The 27,494-nt window shown below is 38.9% G+C and overlaps 1 protein-coding gene across 1 annotated transcript in view; it reads right to left on the bottom strand.

Moving 5' to 3' along the window:
- LOC309589909 (potassium voltage-gated channel subfamily KQT member 1-like) overlaps positions 1-27,494 on the bottom strand; it is a gene marked incomplete at both ends in the record, with an annotated part of 511,694 nt that overhangs the window by 438,932 nt on the left and 45,268 nt on the right. Inside the window, 6 exons of the mRNA XM_082310623.1 lie at positions 299-394; positions 1,434-1,544; positions 8,553-8,693; positions 14,474-14,570; positions 16,298-16,376; positions 22,291-22,417. Of these exons, the coding sequence (XP_082166749.1) occupies positions 299-394; positions 1,434-1,544; positions 8,553-8,693; positions 14,474-14,570; positions 16,298-16,376; positions 22,291-22,417 (651 nt within the window). The remainder of the gene's footprint in view (positions 1-298; positions 395-1,433; positions 1,545-8,552; positions 8,694-14,473; positions 14,571-16,297; positions 16,377-22,290; positions 22,418-27,494) is intronic.

Raw genomic sequence — 27,494 nt, 5'->3', positions numbered from 1 at the left:
ATAAAAAGGAAGTTAGGAATTAAAGATTATAACAAAGATTTTTTTAATCTTTCACCAAGTAGACTCCTTGCATCCAGTTAGTGTCATCATGACTGTGAATATCAGGTTAGTAAGGCCTCCTATGCTCACTCGTAAGCAAGGGGACAGGCAATTACCTAATTCTCTCTAGTGACTGAAAGTAGTTAAACACAAGTCATAGATTTATAATGAAGTCTAGTAACTGTGATTCTCAGTACTTTAACTACTAGGCCACACTCCCTCTCCAACACTCTAAGCATTTTACAGTTAGGGGCCTTACCTGAATTAGGGAAGCTGCAGCTGGGATTTGTCTGTTGAAATGCTTCTGACGTTGCTTCTGCTGTACTTTCAGCGCAAAACCAGACCCCAGAATACCCTAAATATAACCAAAATTTCTAGTCAGACTCCAATATGGCTTCACATGCCTAAACCAAATACCTAGCATATGAAATAAACAGACATTTTATAAAAGACTTTCCCAGAAAAATAAAAGTTCTGAATTTTCAAGTGTCCACAGTGACAGAACTCTATTTATCCCAACAATAGAGCATATCATTGATATTGGCATCCTGTAACTTCAATAAAGAGCATGTGTTTATTGCTGTGATCTACAGGTAACATTAGTCAGAGGCATTCAACAGAGGCAGTCATGTTCCAAAGACAACCCTACACAATGGTGGGAGAAGCCAATGCCAATTGTCACATGACTGACCTACAGCTATTCTTTGCACTTGTTTTTAATGCCTTGCCACACCCCCACACCCCGCAACCCCCCAACTGAAGCCAGAACCCAGTTTGCTTTTCCAGGCAAATTGAGCAAAGAAGCCAAAGATATGCTTTATAATTTCAGCATTTCTGTTAAAACTGATATTTACTGAAGAAATACATTGTCTTTTCTAATTGTTTTGATGTTGTTGTCTCTATTTTCCCCCCATTCATTTATTTGAAGATCTAAAAAGCCCAAAGATGCTTTATAGTACCATGTAGGAAAGCAGATGCAGTTTCCTAGACTTCTGCTTCATGGCAGTGCTCCTCTCCTCACAGGACCCCAAACTGTTCTTATATAATCACAGATTAGCAGAAACAAAGGAAGTTTCACCTCTGGCACCTACATGCTGGTAAAAGACCTCTCCTTACCTCACAGATTAGCTTCAGTTCTCTTAGTAGTGAAAATTACTCTTACCTCCTTTCTAGGCCACATTGCTCTAAAATGACTGCAGTAAAGATATACAGCAGTTTCATTTGTGTGTGTCTGCACAGACACAGAAACATACACTGGAGGATACGTGTGTGCACATTCTGTAGCAGCTCCCAACCCCATTATTTCCTATCATCAAAGGCATCAATTTAAAACTGCCTAATTGTGAGCCCAAATCAGACAGATAATTTAATAAAGTGATCCAAGTTCCACTTACCGCTGGCAGAGCGAAGAAAGATATAGCAAACACTGAAAAACAGGAAGCTACTGTCTTCCCAATCCATGTCTGGGGAACTTTGTCTCCGTAACCAATTGTTGTGACCGTTACCTAGGCCAGAAACAAACATCTGATTCACTGCAACGCAGTACCTTTTTTCCCCAAAAGCAGGAAAAAAGAAAGAAAGAAATAAAAAGTAGAGAAGTATCAGGAAGTACATATGGATCAACAGTGTTTGGATTTGTGCATAAGGAAACCACAGGAGTACACTAAACATCACTGCAGATTTATCCTGTTTTTACATTCTTCAGCAGGCATTCACAACCTGCCACTGTTTTGGATGCAACAGTACTCTGGACCCAGGATGACTGTTCTCACAGTTTGTAGCTGGCTGCTTCCACCCTCCCAAAACTGCAAGGATTGGCCCTGTGGGCTTGAAACCATAGGCTTGCAGTTTTTCTGCTTTTGCTTTTAAAATGCAGTTCCACAGGGTTGAGAAGAAAGCCTTGAAAGCACTGACTTGCACACAACCAATGCACAGGCATCTGCCAAACTCTGCAGTCAGGCGGAGACACTAGCTGCGGCAGGGTAAGCTATGCCCCGTGCTGGAAGGAAGGAAAAGGGACAGAACTAACATCAACCCAGCTGAATCTTCATAGCAAGAGGAGGAACACACAACCATCCCAGGGCACGTTATCTCCCAAAGTAAATATGCCAGTAGACCAAGAGCTAAGTACAGCTGAGTCCCATGCTCAGCTTTCCGCCCCCCCTCCCCACTACAGTTCTCTGCTACTCACAATTGTGTTTAAGCCATAGGATGCATCATATTACCGTACCTGGATCTGCTCATTGCTTATCAGGGTACAGCAAGGGCCAGGTCCTCCCTAAGGGATGGGAAGCTCAGAGTCAAGAGAGACAATATAGCCAGCAGGGCAGTGCCTGGCAGGACCCAGTCCCACAGCACCCAAGCAAAACAGATGCAGAAAGAGCAGCGAGGTCCAACCAAGAGTCCAGATTATAATGCAATATCACAGCAATGAGGCAGGTCCAACATCAAGCCAGGAAGTCCACCCACAGGTCAGGGTTAGGATCAAGTCCAGTGGTCAGCATGTGGGTCCACAGGGATGAGGCAAAGCCAAGATATCAGCCCACGGGTTCAAGTCAGGATCGAGGTACTCCATAGCAAGACATAGCTGCAGTTGAACTAGAAACCACCTCTCCTCCAGCAGAGTGCTGAGCCCCTGGGTGTGGCTGCAGGCCAGAGATGATGCTGATCAGGGTCATTAGGCCAATTAGTGTCCTCAGGGCCGTGACAACAGCCTCCCCTCTCAGCAAGGCATGGCCCCACACAGGTCTGTGATTAGTAAGGACTTGCTGTACAAGGACTAAAACACTGTGGGGGTGTCAGGCCACCCCTGAAAAGCCACAGAGGCAAGGAGGGCCTGAGTGGGACAGAGGGTTTGGGCTGTTCCTGATGAGCCCCAGTAGGCTGGAAGAGAATTCATTAGGAGCCTAGTGGTCAGTAAAGGGTTGGTGCTGTGGGGGGATCAGAGTCCAGGTGAAGGCTGGTCCATCAGAAGGATTTGTAATGTAACAAGGGCCAGCTGCTCCCCAACAGAAGGTGATCCCAAGGAGGGATCCCAAGGCAAGCCCACAGCTTGCCAGACAGGGGCCCCACCACCTTGGGCCCAGCCCCACAGCAGGACAGACTCACAGACAGTGGCCATGTCCAACAAAGAGTCTAAATCATACAGCAATATCAAGGTGATGAGGTAAGTCTGGGGTTGAGTGTGGAAGTCAGCCCATAGGATGAGATCCAGATCACCAGACCATGGCTGAGTTGGTGATCCAGATCACCAGACCATGGCTGAGCTGGAGACCAAATCTCCTCCAGCACAGCTCAGGCAGGGAGTAAGTGTCCAGGGCTGAGCCTAAATAGAGGCTCTGGGCTGTGGGTCTTGGGGTGGCTCCAGGTGTGGCTGGTCAGGAACATTAAGGCTTTTTAGCTTACTCAGAGCCCTGACACTGCCATAAAATGGTATGAGAAAGATGACTTGCACCCCTGAGAAGTGGAAAGCTTCCAGTGAGGAAATGAAGGATTCTGTCACTAATATTAACCACTGGGGAGAGCTTTAAATAGAAAAAATGTACTTCTATTTGGGAGCACCAGTCCTAAACCTAGTCCCACTCCCTTCACTTTGCCTTGAATGGTAGCAGAAATACAGCCAAAACAGACTTAAAAGAATATATAAATTTACACTGACTAGAAATGAGGATGTGGAAATACTGCCTTTTATGGGAAAATTTGCTGACAAATACTTAGATATTATGCAAAAATAGGCTTCTCAGAAGAAACTATCAGTAATAAAGGCATGGGAAGAATATATTTCTTCCTCCTCTCAGAGTGGTTCTACAGAGCACTGGAAGGAAGATTTGCAGGGAAAAAATGACCAACTACTATCGAACTGATTTTTTCCAAGTTCAAAAAAATTTAGGCTTGTGTTTATTCATCATGAATTTCTCACTTGATGAAGTCAACTTTGTAGTATCTATATGCTCTAATGAATATTGTTATTTTGAACTGCAAACTGCTCTCAGCAGGAACTCTGTCTTGCCAGGTGTTTGTCCAGGTTTAATGTGGCTTGCCCGTGAAGTGACTCAGGTGCTGTGTACTACCAGCAGTACAAACAGCTGAGTTTGCCAGCCCCCAAAATTAAACCAGACCCCCCAAAATTCAACTTTGAAATGCAGTATGTGTTAGTGGGGAGTGGAGGAAGTTAAAGCAGTGTTTCTTTAACGGTACTTCAGCTCCTCAGTGCACCCAGATGACCCCTTAAAGTCTGGGATTTTTCCTTCCTTTTCCTCTCTTTTTTCTTATGAAAGGCTTCTTGTTTTTTGTGCTTTTTTTTTTTTTTTTTTTTTTTTGAGTTCTCCAGCACTCAGGACTTAAAAACAAACTGCAGTAATGCTGAGCTGCCTTAGCGTTACTATGGAAGACAGCATGAAAGCTGTAACCACAGAAAAGATGATTTTCCATCTCTATAGCAGGCATTTGGCTGGCAGATTCCTGCAGGTGCCTGAACATGTCTCAGAAAGTTTCTCCCTGGCTACCTTAAGAGGGTTGCTTCTTGGTAATCTAATCAGTGCACTGAAGTATGTGGAAAGGATTATAAATAATGTAATTCTCTGGCTTTCTTAATCACAAGCAGAATCTTTTTCTACTTGTATATCCAAAAGTTATTAGTTACCTGCTCAGAGAATGTTTAATAACTAGGCTTTGGAAAACGACACCTCCTTCATAACACAGATTTACTATGGCACATTCCAGCTGGTATGCACATGCTCTAACGCGGGCTCTGAAAACATACATGTACACTTCAAAAGAGGAAGAACTCTAATTTAGTAGAAGTCAACAGAGCTTCCCACATGCTTTAAGATAGGGAGGTGTCCTGAAGTTTGAAGAGTCAGAACTGCATACCTCAAAAAACATATTAAATATAAAGGGGTTCAAACTGGCATGGAAATTTGCTACTGGAAATTCTGAGCAATTGATCCCAAGTGCCTCTGCCAGTTACCACCAATTTACTGGAGTAACTATTTAACTCAAGTTCAATGGTATAGAATAGTCCAGTTTGCAGCAAAAACAATAAGCACTACCAACACGAGGAGAAGAGCATGGAAGGGCCAACAGAAGACATGCCTCCTACATGTCCTTCTTCTTTCCTCAAGAAAAAATACCCAGAAAAGACAGAAAAACTACTGTGATGTGGGTTGCAATTCTGGCAGACTGACGGTGCTGTTGGAAATGCTTTTGCATGTGTTCTAACATGCTATAACTTCTGAAAGTGGCTTCATATAAAATACCACAAGCCTTTGATATGTCTTTTCAGTTTAATCTGTATGCCTGCCAAATCTAGGTGAAACAACCTTGCGTTTAACTGGAGCGGGTGAATGTAGTTAGCATTTAATTCCAACTCCCATTCATTCTTTATTTTCCCTTTTCTTCATATTTAAGCCTTTCAGGTCATTTGTATCAAGTTCAGCAAGCTTGCACTTTCTACTCAAAGCAAAATGTTACCCATAATACACTCTGTGGTTTTTGTCAGACACATAAGACTTTCAAATACTTGCTACCAAGATTTTTTCCCTATGGTTCAGTTTTGAAAGGCAAAAGTGAAATCAAATTTCACTCCCTAGTTACTCCACATCTGTGTTTCTATGTTACAGAAGACTTGAAAAGAAAAAGAAACTGATTCACTTTGTCCTTTGTCACTGTTCCCAGCTGTGAACTGCACCTGCACCGTGACTCACTAATGCTGAGGAGGCCTAGACGTCTGAAAAGCTTAAACAACAATTTAAACAGTGTTCTTCATGTGCCTCACACAGCTAGAGAAAGACAAAGCTGATTTTATCTTGCTATTACACAAAACAAGTCAAGTTTTGGAAAACAACAACAAAACCCATTGAACACATCGTAAGGCATATGCATACACTTTGAAATACAGATTCCAATTCATCTATCTCAACAAGGTAAAGTAATGCACATTTTAAACTTATCTGTTGGTCTTCATAACAACTCCTTTTAAATTCCTTAAGTCCAAAATATTAACAAAATATGCTTGTATAAACACATCCTGACTTTTTTTACCTTAATTTTTTGCTCTTTACTCAAATCAAGGCTGTAGCTTCTAGCATTTGAAAATATTTTGTAATCCATATCTAAACACTCAATGCCACTCATAAAGCAAGCTCTGGATAACTAAAGCTAAAAAAATAAAAAGGAAGGAAAGGTAGAAAAAGTACCCTGGCTTCACATGGAAGCTTTATTACATGCAGGAATAACCCAAGCATGAATATACATGGGCAGAATTGGATGCAAAAAACCATAGCTAGTTCCCAAACTAATTGCTGAAAATCCTTTTTTGTTTTCCACTGTACCATGCCACCCTCAGTTTGATAAGGGGTTCTTCTTCCTTCCCATTCACATCTGAATTTGGGCATTTCTGGCCTTTAGCAGCTACAGGCCTAGGAATCACTTTATGAAACAACAAAGACATTGTGCAGAGCAAACATCAATCACCATCCTTTAATGATTACATATTAAATTAAGACCTCCTTATCAATAAACTATATGCATTCCATTTCTTTCACTGGTATCATTCTAATTCACACGGTGCTATCAACATCTTTGGAACTTCATTATGCTAGAAAAATTTATGAGATATTTCTCATAGATTTAGCTGAACTCGTGCAAACTTTTATGCGAGCCCCTAACGCTGCTGAACTTCCCACAAGCAGCCCACTTTTAATTAGATGTACTTCACAGACTATTCAGCTAGACCATTAGTAAAAACAGAAATAGTATCTGCGTTCCGCTGCATTCAGTCATTTGAACACTGGTATTTGAGCTGAACTGCTCAAATAATAGCAGAATAAGTGAACCTGTGTACTGGTTTGTTTTCTTAAAGTAGACATGGGGTAACTTTCATAACGTGAATTACACCCTAATTGTTTTACTTTTGCTTTTAAAATACAGCACCGTCTGTGCCTCTGGGACTTTTATTCTTTTCCTCCACTAGCTAGAGGTTATCTCATGTCTGTAACTGTGAGGTTTTATGTTCTGAAAATTTTATCACATGTCTACTGAGGACTTTAACAAGTGATTGTTGTATGGGCTAGTTCACGGTTTCGTTTCTTCCCAGCATATTAGGTAATCAGGTCCATCTGGCCATTTAGTGGATTTTTCTTTTTTACGAGATTCTTCTGGGTTTGTACTGTTTTGCATAGCCATAGGTGATACTCTGCAAATGAAATGAATACCTGACAACCTAATGAAAGGAATTTAATATTTAAAAGACTTTTATACTGAACCACTTAAAAAGTAGTAACTCAGGCTACATGTGATATAATCTATACTTCTGTATACTTCATTGAAGTAGAGGCTTATGCAGCATCTAAGTTAAGCATTAGAAACATATATCTATTAGGAATTTTTTGTCTGCCTTCCCAGGCTTACTCACCAGTTTATTTGGATGCAGATAAACAATTGGTTTATGGCCCAATAACTATATTGGCATTTTTCAAGTCTATCATCTAAGAACAAAGCCAGTTTATTGTGTTCCAAATCAGTCTTGAAATATATCCTTCTCTCTCTGGACGCTGGTGGCTCTGCATCTGTTCTAGTCCTCTCATTTTTCTCTGTCACTAACACTGATGTGATGGATCTGCTTGGGTTTGTTATAATGAGACAGACAACTCATAAAATATATGAGGTTCTCTAGTGGGGAAAAGGGACCACAAGAGAAGAGGTGGTTCGTGCAACAGCTAATAAGGAAGGAAAGCATGAGTCACAGTGAGAAACATGATGGGAAGAGCCATATAAAGGGAGTGTAGAAACTATTTGGTCTCTTATTCTGTTCATAGCTATCTATTCCTTTTTCAACTGATTCTGGGCATGCACACAATAATTACCACAATGCTCTCAAAATCTCAGTTCTCTCTTAATGATATTTTTTAATTTATTTCACCAAAGATTTGCACTGACTCTGACTGATGATTGATATCCAAAGTAGTTGGTGAATCTGTGAAGCTTTGCCAGCTGCTTTTGATGGAGCTATTTTCCTTTACAGTGAATCATGGAATTATTAAAAAAAAACAGGAACCTGCATCAAGGTCTGCTTTATTACTGAGTGAGCTTTACACAAAAAGATCCAAAAATATAGAGTCATTAACCCAGCTTCCACAAATAGAATATACTTTTAAAGTTACCCACCTTTTGCAGAAAGCTAATTAGAGTTTAAAAGAAGTGGTATAGGGTTTTGGAGGGTATTTATATTCTTTTTGAAATGTAGATTTCAATGTGGACTTTCTGTATCTGTAAACATTCAATATCCTTTGCTAAGGGCTTGCTATCATGCTTTCATGATAAATTTTAATACAAAAACAATTTAATTGTATTTACTATATTTTTTCTTGTTTCCTTTTTAAAATGTTGTCAAGCTTCCCTACAGAAATACATTCTGCAAAGAAAGAAATGACAGATTTTATAAAAAGATCACAATTTCAACAGAAAATCTTGTGCGCTAAGTTCACGCACTCATTTTGTTGGTAAAGACTTACCACACCCCACCAAAGGGCATCAGCGTAGCTGGAGAAACCTGTCTTTCCATCCTCATCAACTGCATCCTTCTCAGCAAGATAAACAAAATAGGATGAAAAAATTAATCCCAAAAATCCAATGTACAACGTGGTTATGAGTTCCTATTAAAAGAGAAAGCAAACAAGCACATAAGATTTACATCATATATAACTTATTGTAAAACATTGTAAATATCTGGAGTTTTTTTGCATCACAGTAGAAAAATTAATAAATTATATTTCAGGTATGAAATTTGCTTCCAGTAAAACAGGTAGTTCAGTGACTTGTTTTCTATTCATATCAGACTAAAGAATTCAAGAAGCCATCATTTATACAAGATCATTTGGACAGCTAAATGTAGGGTGGGACATCTCTCCTGTTTTATGTCTTGTGAATGGCAATCATTCCATTTAACTGTCCACTCAAAATACCAAATATTAATATATTTTAAAAACAGTAAAACAGCTTTAGAAATGGACTTTATGAACAGTATGCTAAAATAACAGTTAAGAAATAACAACCATGTCTTGTGATTATTACCATACCTAAGCACTGATCTTGTGTATCTGATATTTAGATTGCTTAAGCCTGAATAATGATGTCTTAACAGTTTCATGTTAAGATAAAATAAAATCTTAAGACAAAATATGTTAGGTAGGTATAACCTCTACTTCAGTCCTGAAAAACAAATACTGTTTGAGGCTAGACCAGTTTATTAGAAGGGACTTTTGTTAAGACATGATACAGTGCTTATGAATGTACCAGCTTCTCTATAGATTTTTGGATAGGAAAGTTGTATCAGAACTGATGTGACTTAGATACAGGATTGTTACAGTCTTCAGGAAAAATGCACTTGCGCATTTAAACAAGCCAAAATGTGTGGTGTCACAGATGCAAAAATGTGTAAAGCTTATACAGGCAGCACTACATAATCATCGAGATATTCACCTATCCCTTAGGAAAATCCAATACCTAGTTACAAGGGAAAATAGCTTATTTTAATTACTTAAAGTTTACAATGCTTCAATTGTTAACATATTCCTTTATTTTCTTTGCACATAGTTAGCCATCTTTATTGTGAAACATTGTGGTACTACATCTTCATTGCCATCTTCCTTAAATTCTTGACAGTGTTATTTTTCTTTCCTTGGATCCAAACCAATATGTGAATTAAAATAGTCCCATAAGATAAATTTAAAATTAAAACCTGTCTAAGAAGGATTGCCTCTACTTATAAAGTATGTCAGGTTTTCACAGATTTTCTGAAACACCCTACCCCCGTTTCTTAAACTGTTTGTGTGGGAAGGTTCAGGTTTTATCATTAAACTTTCTTCAGATTTTTTTCTTTCTTTCTTTTCATTTCTGTATAAGAGCTTTCTGGGAAAATGTAGGCCTGGTAGCAAGTAACTGCATTGTGCAGCAGGAACTACATATGCTCTTCCTTCTGACACAAAACTGGGAGGAGTTGTTGACACTCTCGAGGGCAGAGAGGACCTGCAGAGAGATCTAGACAAACTAAAGAGCTGGGCAACCACCAACCTAACAAGGGCAAGTGCCGGATTTTGCACCTAGGACATGGCGACCCTGGATGTACCTACAGACTGGGGAATGAGAGGCTGGAGAGCAGCCCCACAGAGAGGGATCTGGGGGTTCTGGTTGACGGCAAGTTGAACATGAGACACCAGTGTGCCCTGGCAGCCAGGAGCACCAACCGTGTCCTGGGGTGCATCAAGCACTGCATTGCCAGCCGGTCGGGGGAGGGGATTGTCCCGCTCTACTCTGCACTGGTGTGGCCTCATCTTGAGCACTGTGTGTGGTTTTGGGCCCCACAGTACAAAAAGGATACAAAGCTACTAGAGAGTGTCCAGAGGAGAGCCATGAAGATGGTGAAGGGTTTAGAGGGGAACCTGTACGAGGAGCGGCTGAAGTCACTTGGTCTGTTCAGCCTGGAGAAGAGGAGGCTGAGGGGAGACCCCATCGCGGCCTACAGCTTCCTCACCAGGGGAGGAGGAGGGGCAGGTGCTGATCTCTTCTCCCTGGCGACCAATGACAGGACCCGAGGGAACGGCAGGAAGATGTGCCGGGGGAGGGTTAGGTTGGACATTAGGAAAAGGTTCTTCACCCAGAGGGTGGTGGAGCACTGGAACAGGCTCCCCCGGGAGCCAGTCATGGCGCCAAGCCTGACAACATTCAAGAAGCATTTGGACAACACCCTCAGACATATGGTGTGAATTTTGGGGTTGTCCTGTGCAGGGACAGGAGTTGGACTCGATGATCCTTGTGGGTCCCTTCCAACTCAGGACATTCTATGATTCTATGATTCTGCTATAGCACTAATTGAAATCTATGTTCAGCAAGTTTTGAAGCAATCCTGGCACAAAACAAAGCAGTTTTGTTTTTTTTTTTTTCTAATCATTTAATAATGACCTAAATAATGAATTTTGGTATTATACTGTTTTGCCCATGGGCAAGTCTTTTAATCTAAGCCTTAACTTTTTGCAGGCCTGTTTGCTAAACAAGGCAGCTGAAAGAGGAAGTAAAACTTGGGTTTTCAGTAGTTCAGATTTCTATGCTGGTCACCATTCTTTTCTCATCTTTTTCTCTAATGATAATGGTACACTGTGTACTTGTAGATGTGACTTATTGCTCTGAAAAGTTCCTTGTGTTTACATTTATAGTTGACTATTTGCATTTCTCCAGTTTTTCACAACTTTTTATTTTGCCTACACAATATTTTTCCAATGTAAGACAAAACTGTTAACACCTGAGACTGTAAGTTCCGTGATCCATAGAAAACTACAACAGAAATGGAGATTAATTCTTCTTGTCTGCTTACAAAGAAAACTCTGCTTTCATCTCTAGTAGATTTGTGGCTTCCTTCCACATCAACAGAAATCTTTTAGTTACACTTGGCATGTTGCTTACATCTCAGATATTAATAGATTTCACATGTTATTGAGGAATGGCCATTACTGCTTTCTTCTAATTTTGTCTCAGAGGACAGAATTACAGAGTGGATGATAATTCGAATACTTTTATGTTAAGTGCTGGCTTTTTGAGAAGCAAGCAGAAAAATATGCTTTTCCGAAGTGCTATGCCTAGTCTTATGAGATCCTTTCAAAGTGTTTGAAATATCAACAGAACTACTCAGCTTATTTCACCATCGGCACCTCACAGCTCCAGCCCTATTCATCTAAAGACTGAACTCTTTTTAAGTAAAGCCCAGGTGAAAATGCAGTTGCCTTAGACTTATTCTAAATGTCACTTTATGTTACATATGTATAGAGAGACAGAATACTACATGCCTATATTTAATTAAGAACAATGGCAGCAATCTAATATATACTGCATTTAAGAGAGAGCACAGATTTTAAAATAACACGTGCTTCAAGAAATATGGATAGATTTGTGTCTGTCAATGTCAAATAGTATTAATTGGTACATGATCTCAAAGCAAAGAGCATTTTGCAGAAATCAGGCCTTGAAACTTCACATTTATGTGATTTTTCAATAGATAAGAGCTTAAGAATAAAGAGTGCTGCCTAATACAAATGACCGTTTTCAGCAAGGACTTTCAGATACGTATATGCAAAGGAAACAGCAAGCACAAAAAACAAATATGCACAAAGGTAAATTTGAATATTGAGAGACTTGAGTCAACATATTTTTTTAACTTAGAAAGATTTATAGTTTCAGTTACAATAAGGACCACACAGTATAAAATTTAACACTTAGGAAACATACAAGAAAACCCCAAATCCCCAACTCATCAGTAACTCCCTCCGCAAAGCAGTAGAAGACCTCACAGAGCAAGGTGAGGAATAAGTAAAACTAATTGAGAGGCTTACAAGCTGGAGCTGGATTGGCTAACTCAGGTTTTCAGTAAGCGGCATGATTTTTCCATGTCTTTCCATCACCACATGTGATATTGACTCATGTTTTGTTGCTTTTGGCGAGAAATGCTTGTATAAGCTCAACCTGCTGAAAATAGAAGAGCATCCTAGCCAAATTGGGCCTGAGTGAGCTAATACAGCTATATGTAAAATTCCAAAACACATGGAAATCATTGGTGACAACTTTAGTAAGCTCTTCTGGGCCCACAAAGGTCCAAGTGCTTGTTATTTTCACAGGTCACAAAGATACGAATTTATTTTCTCACATTGTTTAAGGGTTTAGCGTCCCATTTTTTCTGAAAGAGTACCAAGCTCAACAAATAAATGAGGACCTTGTAGTCTGCCTGTAAAGAAAAAGCAGCTGAGGTGTTTTTGTTTTGTTTTATTTTTAAACAAAAATTTCTTTAAGAGACTGGACAGGAATAAAGGTTCCATTTTCCCTTCCATTTGGTACCATGCTAGGGTTTCAGCTACACTTGTCCAATGTCAATACAGAACTGTGTGTTTGATTTTTTTTTTTATTAATGTGTTAGTGGGTGATCTGCTTTGACAAGTACTACAGATCTGTAGAGTTTTATATATCATCATAATCACTTCTTTGGATTAGCAGAACTTCAGGTGCGTTTATTCATAAATTCACTTCTCCAAGGGTATTTTTTTTCCTTTTAAATCATTGAACTTATTTATGTTTGTGACATTTAAGACTGAAGTGTTATATTTTGGAGATAGTATTTCCAGATTCTTGACTAAAACTCTGAACACCCACAGGAAAAAATTCTCTCAAACAAACACCTCTGTCAGTAAGGTTAGCAAATGTTGAGAAAGTGTATTTGGCTATCAGCTCTGCCCTAGCTAGATATCTAGGCAATGCGACCATAATAAATGAAGACCACACAGACTTGGGGCATTAAAAGTCATCCTGTTGGGCAGGATGAAAGTAGGCTGTATACTAGAGCACTTCGGTGTGCATAATGCTGCACAGCCATTGTGACATAAAGTTTCCTACAGTACTGGGGAAAAAAAGTAAAGGGAAGAAAAGTAACTTTTAATATTAAGTTAATCTTTTGGATTAAGTACCTCTCATTCTCTGCCCCAGAACAAGAGTTTTCTAAATAACAAATGAAACAATGTCTGTGTAGAAATCTATAACTATTTGTCAATATCTGGAGAACAAATCTACACTCATAAAGAGTAGGTTAAAGAACCACCCTTACAAGTTTGAGGTAAAGATTCACAGCACAGTATTAGCCCTCCACAGTATGGTATGATATGCAAGATTTAAAGGCTAATGATAAAAGTTTATTATTATGTTCATAAAGTAAGTCAGCTTTTCATCAAGAGATTCCATGAAGCCCCAAAAAGAAGCCTTGAGCTAGAAATTTTTAGAAGTCAGCACTAAAACATTTAAGCTTTTCCTGCTTAATGAACTTTTATACAGAATAACTGTTTCAAAGATTTAACGGACATATAACTATTTACAGCCAAGTTTACCTCTTTGACTACACCCTTGAAAAACTAACTTTTCTGGCATATTATCATAACATAGTTAGTATTTTTATTTATAGAATGGATTAGAAAACTCCTTATTCAGGCAGAGAAAACAGAATGATTTAAATAATTGACTTGTTCTGTCAAGGCTTTTCCACTAGTATTTTTTTTTCCACAGAACAACCAAGCCAGGAACACATCTTCTGTGAAGACAGTGGACAGTATTTGCAATATGAAAGGCAGCCCACATAACTGCATTTAATAAATTATATTGAAATATAACATCAAAGAGTACAACAGTTAATTTCCAAAACAATACTGATGCTGATACCCTGTTAGCCATTGACCTGAAGTAAAGAATCATATTCCCATTTTAAAAGCAGAAAGAAACACGATGGACTTTAAAAGTATTTTTCGTCTTCCAACAGTAACTGTTCTTTTAAAGCAGACTACGATTTGAAGTCCATGAAAAGAATATACGAAAGTAAACAAAATGCTGGGGATCTTTAAATATCTAGTACCTGACGATGCAGGAAAACAACTGATCCTAATAGTCGCCAGGTGCCACCCTGTCGATCTACATGAAGCATGCGAAGTATCTGGAGAAACCGGATCCCCCTGTAAGAAAAACAGGACATTAAATAAAACGAATGATTGAGAACAATACTGCTCTATCTATATACATAGTTGGCTATGTTCACTAACATACTGCCATATTACAGAACTGTGATAGCATTGCCCCTGGCTAGAGTTGCATCTTAGATTTGAGGCATCACAGTAGACAGTATGTTTAGATCACATTTCATTATATTCAAATATATTCAGAAATATTGACTAGGACAACAATTAGTTAAAAGAAAAAAAACCTTCTAAAATATATGCTTTCAAACTCAGAGGAAACTTGCATATTTTACCTGATTATAATTCTCAAATGCTTCCTTTCCAAGCAAAACCAGTGCTTCAAGCTCTGCTAACATAAATATGAGCAAACTTTTTTCTGTATTTGCCAAAAGCAGAAGTGAATCAAAGATTACTTAAGTCCTTTTTATGTAAGTTACAGAAATCATCTAACTGGAGATAGATACAGTCCTATGTGATTTTAGGACAATAACTGAATCATAAACTCCAAATATTTTCAACTAAAGAAAAATAATTATCCATATGGTTCTTCAGCAGAATTTTATTCAATGGAAATATTTCATTCTAAGCACCCTTTTGATAATGAACTTTGTTTGCCTACACTCATCTTACTATCTTATCACTGAAACAAAACACTGAAGAGCAGGAAAGGATGAATGTTGAATTCATCCATCTGACAATTTTTCACTAGAAGTATGTTTAGCTATTTTTAGCTATCCTTAAAGTTTTGTCGTTGTTGTTGGTTTTGTTTTTTAATCAAAAAGCTGGCTGATAGCCAAAACCACCTGGGTTCACATATAAACACACAGCGGGTCTTTTCATTAAAGCCCTTCCTACACTTCTAGTTAAATTAAACAAAATCTCTGGAATTTTCACATTCATCCTCCTCTTCTCCTATATGAGCTGATAAATCACACTCATACTGCCTGCATGAGTCTTTATCATCATGTAAGGATTAATGTTCTATGGTAATAGTTACCTTAAAAATACTTTATACATGTAGTTCCCTCCAGTGTTTGTCTACACAGCTAGACAGTTTAGACAGTACTGTACATTCTCACTTCCCAGTGATTAGACTGCATTGGAAAGCAGAGGCGTGTAGCAGAACACGCAGCACATCTTGCAAGTTAAGTTAGAAGGAGTGGGAATTACACCTACTCCGCTTATCATTCCTTTCTTTTATTTATCCACTTTACTTCCCAAAACAAGATTGCAGTACTTGATGCAAGCTGAACAAACACTGTGGACATCAAATGTTTCTGGTTCATGTATGGTATGAGTTACTTGTGCCAAACAAATTCACCAAAGCATAATTACTCTTTAAACAAAGTAATTACTCGTACTCAAAAAGTACCGAGTTAGGAGCTGTCTGGATTACTTCTTAAATAAACTGATGTTCTGTAATACTCTTTTGTCTCAGAAAGAGAGCTGTTTTTGATGTTTTATATAGGACATAATGTTTCTTTAGTTTTTCCTTTTGGCTTCAGCATTCCAACCATTCTTCATTTGCCTTGTTTCTGCACTCGTTTCCCAACCAGTGACCAAGCACAATAACACGCAGTCTTCCACCGTGCAGTGTTTCAATATAAGAACTTTTCCTATATTAGGAAAATAACATATACAGCTAATTTGGAAATTGGAAAATTAGATATACTTCTAATATAGCTCTGCAGTTGTGAAGAGCTACAGTCACTAAAAGAACATACCTTATTGCAGAGGTGGCAAACACCTGTCCATTAGATCCTATGCTCAGAACAATAATTGAGGCTACTACCACAATTAGATCTGTTGTTAAAAAAAAAAAGAAAGAATGTATTAAATGTTAGCTCTCAGCACTGAAACACATGACAAATACAGACTGAGGAAAGCACTTTAGAAAAAGAAATAAAGTTAGCTGAAATTTGGCGGGCAGTAAGTTAATGTAATAGTTTCATATCAAAAAAACAATGACTACAGTTTCTTCCATGATTAATTTAATAATGGAAATTTTAAAGATCCTGACAGATCAGACAACAAAGGCACAGGCATATGTACACCCTAGAAATGAATCCACATTTTGGCTCAAGGCTCTTGATTTAAGAGGGAAAGTAAGGGTTTGATTTGATCAATAATGAAATGCATAAAGTCAAGTATCAGATGCATATACACACACATACACTTAGTTTAAAAACTGTATAAAAGCTGTAAAGCCAAGCTTTCAAAGTTTAGGGTACTGTCACAACAAGGATTGCCTACAAAGAATCAGAGCTGTTGGTTTACTTTGCGATACAGTCTTTAATTGTATGAAAAAATAGTTGTTTCCAGAGTTACATTTTTTTTCCACAACTCCGCAGTTTACACAGTTCCAGCATTATACAACACAAATGATGGATTGTGTCGACAGTGCCAGCATCCTTTATCTTCTCTTATCCTAGTTCAGTGAACAGGTCTATTGCTTTTAGTTATTGAACCCTACTCTAACATTATTCTGAGAAGGCATTTTTCTAATTTCCTCATGGGCATTTCTGTGGTAATCCTCTTCGCAGCATCTAAATGCTTCACTTTCAAATTCTAACCAGAAAATAAAGGATAGTATTATAAATGGGTAGCAAATATAGACAGAATGAGGAAAAGTTTTGGTAATTTTTCCTTGCCAGTTTTAAACAGGCAGTACTTTATTCTTCAGAGCACTTAACATTATATAGCACTTCAAAAAAAACAGTGCCTGCTGACTTCACTTGCAGCTGTGAGAGCTCAGAACCTCTGTAACCTGACTTCAAAGTCTTCATTTGGACATCCAGAAAATGAGGCACACTTGTGAAAACTGATTTAAATGACTGCCACAGAGTTTCCATGTGATGCCTAGGCAAGATGCAGGATAGAATCCAACTTCAGCGGCAACAATAGTTGCCTTGAACAAGGGTAACTTTTTTCCTCTCTTTTAAGCATTCTTCTGCCTCATTCACAACCATGTAGTTGCTGCAACAAATATTGCAGCAGTTCTACAACCAACAGTATCTTTCACTCTCTGACTTGGATTAATTTCCAGTATCAGTCTGATTTTTGCTATAAAAGCAGGATTCCTCCCCAAGGGATAGCACTCAATCAGTTTAAAGACTGTACTACAATAATTGTACATTTATGAAAATGAAAATAAATACAGGGAGGGATAAGTTAAGGCTACAGAAAGAGAGTCCATTTTGGGATAATCTTAACTTTTGAGTACCTGACCTTCCAAATTTTTTATGCTGTTCCTTTATCATGTATGTGTGCAAACATATATTTGTAAACACTCAGAATTTAGGGAAGGTTTTCTTCCCATCACCTCATAATACAGATCTTTGCCCTTAAGCAAATGATGCACCCAATGTCTTTACCTAATTATCAGGCATATACATATCCATCCGATGACCAGCACTGAAGGAGGAAAAGATTGATACTTAGGAAATGAGTTTCAATCAGGTAGTGACAGTAACATAGATTTTTTGATTTGTACTTTCCACTTTTCTGAAAGTGTGTTCTACATGGTAGAGATCATTCCCCCCTGACCCCAAACCTGTTCTTCTATCTCTGCTTCTTCTCTGTTCCTAGTTTTCATGCCAGTTTCCAATCTGTAGGCTTCTCATACTAATCCCAGTTTACTGGTTCCAACAGTCCTATTTTACACTCTAGGTCTTCAGCAAATCCTTCTGCCCTTACACTGCCACCTTTCAATCCCACGTATTTTCAGTCCCTCCTTTTTTTCCTTCAACCTCCTGCTTGCTTATCAGTCTCTTTATACATCCTTCTCTCAGATCCTTACATCAGCATCTGTCCTCCTGTCATTTCACTGATCCTGTATGTCCCAGTCCATTCCTTCTACCTCGCCACTTCACCTCAGCATTCAAGCCTGGTGTTTTTCCCTTTCCATGTGCTCTGGGCAGTTTCAGGAAGAGCACTATAAAAACAAATTCGACAGATTTTCCACTTCCAGCTCCCACACTGCTGCTCAGAGAAACCTGAAATTGGAGTTGTGCAGGCTCACTGCAGATTGAATCTTTGAAGAATATAAGAACATTCTCTAGCAAGGCCTTTTAAGCATAAAAAAGCTACCAATTTTTCAGAGGCTTGATAGTCAGTCAGCTTGGAGTTGATCTTCAGTGACAGCCTAAAAGCTATTAAGTTTCAAGTATCTGCTTCAGAGTGTGGAAGTGCTAGTGCTTCTCCACAAGAAATTGCCAGAATTGCCTTTTTCAGCAACACCTTAAATATTTTTCATGAAATGTCTCCACAAGACTCAGACTGAAGCAGACACTTGGCATGGAAAATATCAGGATAAAGAGCCAACATTTGTTTAAATAACTTTTTCAACTCTAACAAGCATTAGTATTTAGATTAGCATTACATTAGTGTTTATGTTAGTTTTTAAAAAAGAAAGTGTGCGGAAGCCTTGGTAATTTTAAAAATTGAATTCCAGTAATTTATAAACAGTGATATGTGGATATCCGTCTCAAACATTCTACCTACTTACATGTTTGCAAACATGTCTGTACATAGGCATGAGGTGTAGAGAGACAAAAATGACATAGCGTCTTCTATATAATATGTACACTACGTATGTAGATGACAGACCTACATAAATCACATTCCCTGCAATTCAGCATGTGTAGCACACAGCTTTGAAACCTCGTCCACTGCTAGTCCACTGTCCCCGTGGCTTACTCTTATGTTCCAAATCCTTGAGAAATTCCAAACAGCTGCCATTTTTATCTAAAAAATCAGCTTGCCAGTGAAATATTACTTAGTTATGCATAAACTTCAGCCCAGCACATAGCAACACCTATAATGCAGCTTACCTGAGTACTGTTTTGAGCAAATTGCTGACTTGTTTCTAATGTTCTCACAAGTTTACTGTCTAAGTATGCAATTCTCGGCTTTTTGATTAAAAGCAATTAATCCTTTTTAAATTTAAAACAGTAAAATTATTTGAATTTGTATTTTAATTTTTACTTGCCATAGTATTTTACAGAATGTAAATAGCCCTCAGCTTTCAGGTGTGTTCTTAGTAGTCTGGAGATAACATGATGTCCATAACGACTTAAATTAATCAGATTATATGCACATATTTGAATTTGATTTACATCACATTCTTTTTTGTTGAACTTTCATGTTCTATCAGCACGTCATAAATTAGGTTTATACAAGGTAACTGGACCTTTACATACCAGGTGCTGATGCTTTTTCAGAGCTGTATACATAACCAATTAAAGGTGCTCATAAATAAAGTTCTATTGTCCTTTACTTAAGGATAATATGAGATGGACACATATATGTGGAGTCAGGTCTTTACACCAGTTATTTATATCTCCCTTATGTCTTTCAAACTGCATGCTGTCAAAACCAGGAGAAACAAAAGTTAATTCATAAATTGGTTCTTTGCAACATTTTCTGCAATAACAACAAAAGGATAAAAGAGGTTGTGAAAGGACATTCTCTTGATTTTGCCTGTGCTTGGTTACCTGCCTTTCATAAAACCCTAATTAGGCTGGGATTTTCAGAAGCATTTAGCTCCTAACCTAACCCTACTGAAACAGTAAGTAATGGAAGTGTTAAATCAATATTTAGGAAAGGTATCACTATTACTGCTGCTGCCATAATACACGAGCAGTACGCACTCTTTAAACATGCTCATTCTGTGAACTAGAGGATGAAGAAGCACGGAGAGACAAAGTGATTTTTCTGGGGAGTCTTGGTATGCTGGGAATTAATTCAATCTATGTCTCCTGACAGGTTCTTTAATTACAGAGTTGTCTTTTCTCGATTACATGTAATCACCTATAATCTGTCTGCAAAGAGGAGAAAAATTAAGCTAACTTTAGAAAATATACCTAAGAAATAAAAGATTTTGATTTACAAGGTAGAGAAGTTGCATCATTTTCCATTTTAGATAAAATTTTAAAAGACCAGTCAAGAAACAGTGTCTCCTCTCTTAACATTTTCCTTCCCCAGTTATAGAAGTTGTATATTAACATACTATTTTATGCAGCATGGAATGCAATAGTATTAAACAAGTTTATAAAAGAAAGTAAAAACTAGGCTTAACTACTAAATCTCTTTCTCGTAATAAGGACCAAAAAAATTTCTATTAACAATTAAACAGGTGAAAAAAGGAAAGAGAATGGGAGAAATTAAAGAAGTTCAAAATTGCTACGCAAGTTGAACTTTCTAAGAATTAATCCAAATTTTAGTGTCAACAAAAACCCATAAAAGAAATCTCTCTGATCAAAGACATTTCAATGATATTTTCTGACTTTAAAATAAAGACTTTTGTATTAATGCAAAAGTAAAATGAATACCTTATTTTTTACATTCTGTTCTAATCCTTTAACTTCTTTTTCTAGTGTTTGTATTTTATTCTTGTTGATTTGAAAATGATGAGTCAGTATGATTCTATCATTCACAGCAAATGTATTTTCCAGGTTCAGCTATTTGGATTAGTGTAGACACAGTTCCATCTGCATTTCATATGTAAAACAAATCTTGACTTTAAATGTATTGTATTCTTAAGGGAATTTTAAATGTAAAAACAGTACTGATACCTTTGAATGCACAATCAGCTGCAGTCATTCTTAGCTTTTCTTAACAAAAACCACTGTATCTTCTCCAAGGGCTATGCAAACATCAATGTTTACTGTGGTAGATGCACAATACCAGTATACAGAACTGATTGAATGATTTCAACCAAGTTGAAATCACAGTTTAATGGGACTGCCACATTTTCTCCTGCACCTGTGTACTCTAATATACCTACCTAAGAAGCATTTCTTAATTGAAAGAGAAGTCAAGAACATGATTAGAAGAAAGAAAATTACCTATAGGCTCGATGGTTAAATCATGAAACTATATCAGCTCTAGAAGCAGCTGAAGAATTTTTTTTTATGTAATGAAACACTTCTTTTTCAATAACCTAAAACTGAGTACAGTCTCATCACATTATTCACTACCCACATCTAGATGGATAATAGAATATGTATAATAGAATATGTTGTTTCCTAAGGTTTTGCATCAAGTTTCATACAGTCACAGATGCTTAAGGAAACAGCAGCTCATTCTCTTCCCTTTTCACCTCTGCCACCTTGCTTTATTAAAAACTTAATGAGTTTATGTTTGAGTAACGCAAAATTCGCAGCTCTACTGGAGTCTATATAAAATCACAGGCTTAAAACAAAAACACTGATTTTATAGTCTACTACAATTTTGTCCGAACATCACCTTTTATTAATCCCTCACTGTTCCACAGGTTCTATTTGTCATCTCTCCCCCTAAACTCTCTCCTACTCCAGAGATACTACTGACAATAGTCCCTCAAACCATCTAAAACTGCTTTAGTACTACCCAGGAGAATTTTTCCTGAGTTATACTTTGCACATTTCCATGTTTTTCCCAATTTATACTCACCTTTGTGTTTGCTTTCTACAGCAGATCTAAGGAAGGATTTTGTGTTGAAAATCTTGTCAATTTTCTCCAATTACACAAGTAGATTTAGTAAAGATTTCTTCACTTTACAATTTGCCTTTCTTAAGCTGATCCAAAAGAAATAATTGCATAGGCTCACAAAGCAGATAAATGCTTGAGTGATAGACATAGCTCAGAATTGCAACATAGCCTCTGCAGTAGTTGACATCTTTACTTTAAAATGGATGATAATAGCAAAGGTAAGAAAAAAAAGTTTAAATCTTACCGATAATTGATATTGGCTTTCTGGCAAAACGTATTCTTCCCTGGAAGCCAACATACTTACTCCTGCAGCCTGCAGACCACAATCGTACCACATATTCAGCACCAAAAAACACAACCAGAACTATTTCCTATCAGAATTAAAAGGACAGAATATCAGGTTTTTTTCATTAAAAGACAGACTACAGTTTGCACATCTAATTTATTCCTATGACTAACACAAATTAGCTTGTTGAGGTGAAAGACGCAATGAAAAGGATTGTGCCTAATATGTTCACTTTTTATATGCATATGCCAGCCAGTACATAAAAGGGATATATAATCTGTTCCTGAATGTGCCTTGCATGAATAAAAGGATGGTTTAAGCTCCATTCCATCAGTATATCATAGGGAAAAACGCAGTATTCTTCTTCTTTTGTTTCTTTCCAAAACTTAAAATTTTTAAAAATAAGGAATGGAGGGAGGCTACATATCATTCCTAAAACTTATAAGTATATGAAATGTTTCTAGATCATGAAACAGAATTTATAAACATAGAACTAGAAAGTGTAATATCAACTTTTGTATATTCAAAATAGAATCATAGAATCATAGAATATCTCAGGTTGAAAGGGACCCATAAGGATCATCAAGTCCAACTCACTACTACTCGCAGGACTACCTAAAACTAAATGATATGACTAAGAGCATTGTCCAGATGTTCCTTGAACTCTGCCAGGCTTGGTGCTCCCTGAGGAGCCTGTTCCAGTGACCGACCACCCTCTCTGTGAAGAACCTTTTCCTAATGTCCAATCTGAACTTCCCCTGACAGAGCTTCATTCCATTTCCTTGTGTCCTATCACTGCTCACCAGAGAGAGGAGATCAGCACCTCGCCCTCCATTGGCCCTCTTGAGGAAGTTGTGGACTGTGATGAGGTCACCCCTCAACCTTCTCTTCTCCAAGCTGAACAAACCAAATGATCTCAGCCACTCCTCGTAAATCTTGCCCTCGAGGCCTTTCACCATCTTGGTCACCCTCCTCTGGACACACTCCAATACTATGACGTCCTTCTTATACTGAGGCATCCTAAATTGCTCGAGGTGGGGCCACACCAGTGCAGTGTAGAGTGGGACAATCACCTTCCTTGACTGGCTAGCTATGCTGTGCTTGATGCACCCCAGGACACGGTTGGCCCTTTTGGCTACCAGGGCACACTGTTGACTCACATTCAACTTGTCATCAACCCAAGCCCCCAGATCTCTTTCCGTGGGGCTGCTTTCCAGCCTCTTGTCCTCCAATTTGTATGTATAACCAGGATTGCCCTGTCCCAGGTGGAGCATCCAGCACTTGCTCTTGTTAAATTTCATATGGTTGGTGATTGCCCAGCTCTCAAGTCTATCCAGATCTCTCTGTAATGCCTCTCTACCCTTGAGGGAGTCCATGGTTCCTCCTAGTTTAGTATCGTTGGCAAACTTATTTAATGTACATTCGATTCCTGTGTCCAGATCATCTATAAAAATATTAAAGAGCACTGGCCCTAAAATTGAGCCCGGGGAATCCCACTGGTGACTGACACCCAGCCTGATGTAACCTCATTTACTATAACCCTTTGAGCCTGTCCCATCAGCCAATTCCTCACCCAATGTATTATGGACTTGTCTAGCTGTGTGCTGGACAGTTTATCCAGAAGGATACTGTGAGAGATAGTATCAAAAGCTTTGCTAAAATCCTGAACCAACACATCTACTGACTTCCCTTAATTAGGTTCGTTAAGCAGGACTTTCACCTCATGAACCCATGCTGGCTATGACCAATGACTGCATTGTCTCTCAAGTGTTTTTTGGTAACTCCCAGAATAACCTTCTCCATAATTTTACCAGGCACTGAAGTGAGACTGACAGGCCTGTAATTAAGACCATCTTCCTTCTTACCCTTCTTGAAAATTGGGACAACATTTGCCATCTTCCAGTTGACTGGGACCTCTCCAGACTCCCAAGACCGCTGAAAAATAATGGAGAGAAGTCCCACAATGACATCGGCCAGCTCTTTCAGTACCCTGGGATGAATCCCATTGGGCCCCATAGATTTATGCACATCCAGCTGGAGCAGGAAGTCTCAAACAAGTTCAGGGTTGGCTGAGAGTTTATCATCCCCCCAGTCACGGTCTTCCAACACCGGGCTCCGGGGTTCCCAGGACCCATCATCGGTGTTGAAGACAGAGGCAAAGAAGGCATTAAATGTCTCCGCTTTGTCTACATCCCTACTTGTGGGGTGACCGACCTTGTCAAGCAACGGCCCAATGCTACCTCTGATTCTCCTTTTGCTATTAACATATTTTAAAAAGCCCTTTTTGTTGTCCTTCACAGTGCTGGCCAGCTTGAACTCTAATTGAGCTTTGGCCACACAAATTTTCTCCCTACCATGGAGAACAGATTCTCTGTAGTCCTCTTGTGTTACCTGTCCTTTCTTCCAATGTCCCTACATTTTCCTTTTCTGCCTAAGTTCTAGGAGAAGATCCCTGCTCAACTTCCGACACTTAGGAATTGCCTGCTCCTGTGCTCTTAAGAGATGGCTCTTAAAAAGTGACCAGCATTCATGGACCCCAATACTTTCAAAAGCAGATTCCCAGGGGACCTCACTAAGAGGACTCATCCCACAAGGTTTCATTTATGTCGTAGCTCTGGGACTGGACCAAAGCTTCTAGTTCCTCTTGTTTATTCCTCATGCTACACACATTAGTATAGAGACATTTCAAATATGCTCCAGTGTACTCAGCACATCGTGGAGCAGACTGAAGGACCTCACTAGCACACTGTACCTCAAACATCGGCGTGCCACCCCCAGGCTTATCTCTAGCAAGTCTGGGTTTATCCCTTTCCCCCTTCAAATCTAGTTTAAAGCTCTTTTGATGAACCCTGCTCACTCTTGTGCAAAGATCCTTTTCCCCAATTGAGACAGGTGTACCCCATCTGTCACCAGCAGGCCTGGTGTCATGTAGACAGGCCCATGATCAAAAAAACCAAAATTCTGCCGGTGACACCAGGCTCTAAGCCAGGTATTGATCTGCTGGCTCTTCCTGTTTCTTCCCTCATCATTCCCTGCAACTGGAAGGATAGAAAAGAACACTACTTCTGCTCCTGATCTCTCAACCAGTCATCCCAAGGCCCTGAAGTCTCTCTTGATTGCCCTTGGACTTCTAATTGAAAATTCATTGCTGCCTACATGAAAAATCAATAATGGAAAATAATCTGAGGACCATACCAGGGTAGGAAGTTTTCTCTTCACATCTTTAAGCCAGGCCCCAGGGAGGCAGCAGACTTCCCTAAAAAGTGGGTCCGGTCTGCATATTGGGCACACCCTGCAGCCTGACACTTGGGTGGCAGCATGTTCCCATTGGAGCTGTGTCTGGGAAGCTGCGTCAGTTGTGGAGCATGCAGTTTAGAGAGGACATGGCCTTCTGCCAGGTGGACACCATTGCTCCCCAGTTGAGCTGGCAGAGCTACAGCGCCCTTCCGGCAGGAAAACTGCCGCGCCATGCCCTGTTTGCCCGGCCTGGTCGCTAGCGCTCCCCAGGGGTTTCTTTTATAGGTGGGGAGGGGAGGGCTCGGCACCACCCAGGTCTCATCAGCTGCTGTCGCGCGAGCTGCGGGCTCCTGGAGGGACTCTCAGCTCCCCCTGAGGTTCCCCCGGTTCAGGACCCCCACTGTGCACCACACTAGAGCTCTCTGCTGCAGACTGTGCCGGCACTGGAGGTGCTCGCCTCCGCAGCTGAGGTGAGCAGTATATGTACAGCGTATAAAATAAATGAATGATCTATATTTTAATATCGCTTCCCTCTATAGCACTATATTGTAAAGCACTCGTGCATAACCAAGGATCGGTATACTTTGAGATACTTCTAAAGAAAGTAGATTAGTAAACATCACAACATGGACAGATTTGTTGAGATCTTTGTTCCTTCCTTCCTTGTTTTCCTCTGCCATTGCAATATGCTAGCACAACCAAAATACAGCTTCTAGGCTTTGTTCCAACCCAAACTGTATTCAGTAACTCAGAGTCACCAAACACCTACTACATAAATTACAGCTTTGGGAAATATTTGTATTTTAACTTAAACATGCTTGCAATCTGCACCTGGGGAATTCTAAAACACCCAAAGAGTGAACACACTTAAATCACAGTTTTCACTGAATAACAATACCAACATGTCTTTAAAACTGACATTCTGAATGGCTGAAAAGAGACCAAAATATTTCAAATATCAAATATCAAAAATAGATAAGAAAAACTCTACAATAATATGCAAGACTGCTTGTCAATTTTGATTTTTAACAAAGTTAGGTTAACATTTCTGTATTCACTTCTACCTCCTTGTATTGCCTGGAATGAGAATCAAGAAAATATGCACAGTCTTCCTCTGTTTTCGTGGCACTTTCAGCCTGACTAAACCCAACAATTAGTAGAAAACTAAGAAAGTTTACAGCACAGTTTCAAGGCAGAAGCACAAGAAAATACACAGCAAATTAGCTCCACAAGTTTATTTTTTTTAATTAACGTATCATCTACAGCTTCTACAAGTAACACTTCTAAGTTTGTGCTCTGTCTGAAATCTAAATGCAAACATTTATTCAAGCATAATAGGCAAAGCCCAATTCAAGTACAATCTTCAAAGGAAAACAATGCTTGCATTTCAGAAATCTTGCAAAATGCTCTCTCACTTATTGTCTACATTTTTAGCAGGTTCCTGGTATCATCACTCAGTAGCATTTGTTTTCAAGTCTCTTATTAAGGATCTCTTATTTCCACCAAAGGAAGCAGAACACTGTCTATATGGACCTAATAGACCTGCTAGAGGAATAGCACTGAAGCTTTGCAGTAGACTGTGAAGTCATGAGCATTTCTTTCTGTAATTAGGCAGAAAGCTAGTACCAAAGCTTGAACTGAAAGAGCATTTCTGAAGCAAACAATTCCACATCCTTATCTGCAGACTAAAATGGCTGAGCTCCACTGAGCTCCACCTCAGAAATACGTGTTCCCAGTCTTAGAGGAAGAAACACAATTAGAAAGCATAGCTTATGTGATTTTGTTGACAATGTTGGTAACTTACCCTTTGACAAGGGAAGATATCCATAGCAATTAAAATGAAAACAAACGTGCCATCCAACTGCATCAAAAGCATGCTTCTGCGACTCAGTGGCAGTTTATTCAATGTCGGTCCTAACAGACAA

The sequence above is a fragment of the Platalea leucorodia genome (genome assembly GCF_965183815.1).
Source record: "Platalea leucorodia genome assembly, chromosome: 4".
Taxonomy (NCBI): domain Eukaryota; kingdom Metazoa; phylum Chordata; class Aves; order Pelecaniformes; family Threskiornithidae; genus Platalea; species Platalea leucorodia.
This window is presented reverse-complemented; position numbering and strand designations above follow the sequence as displayed.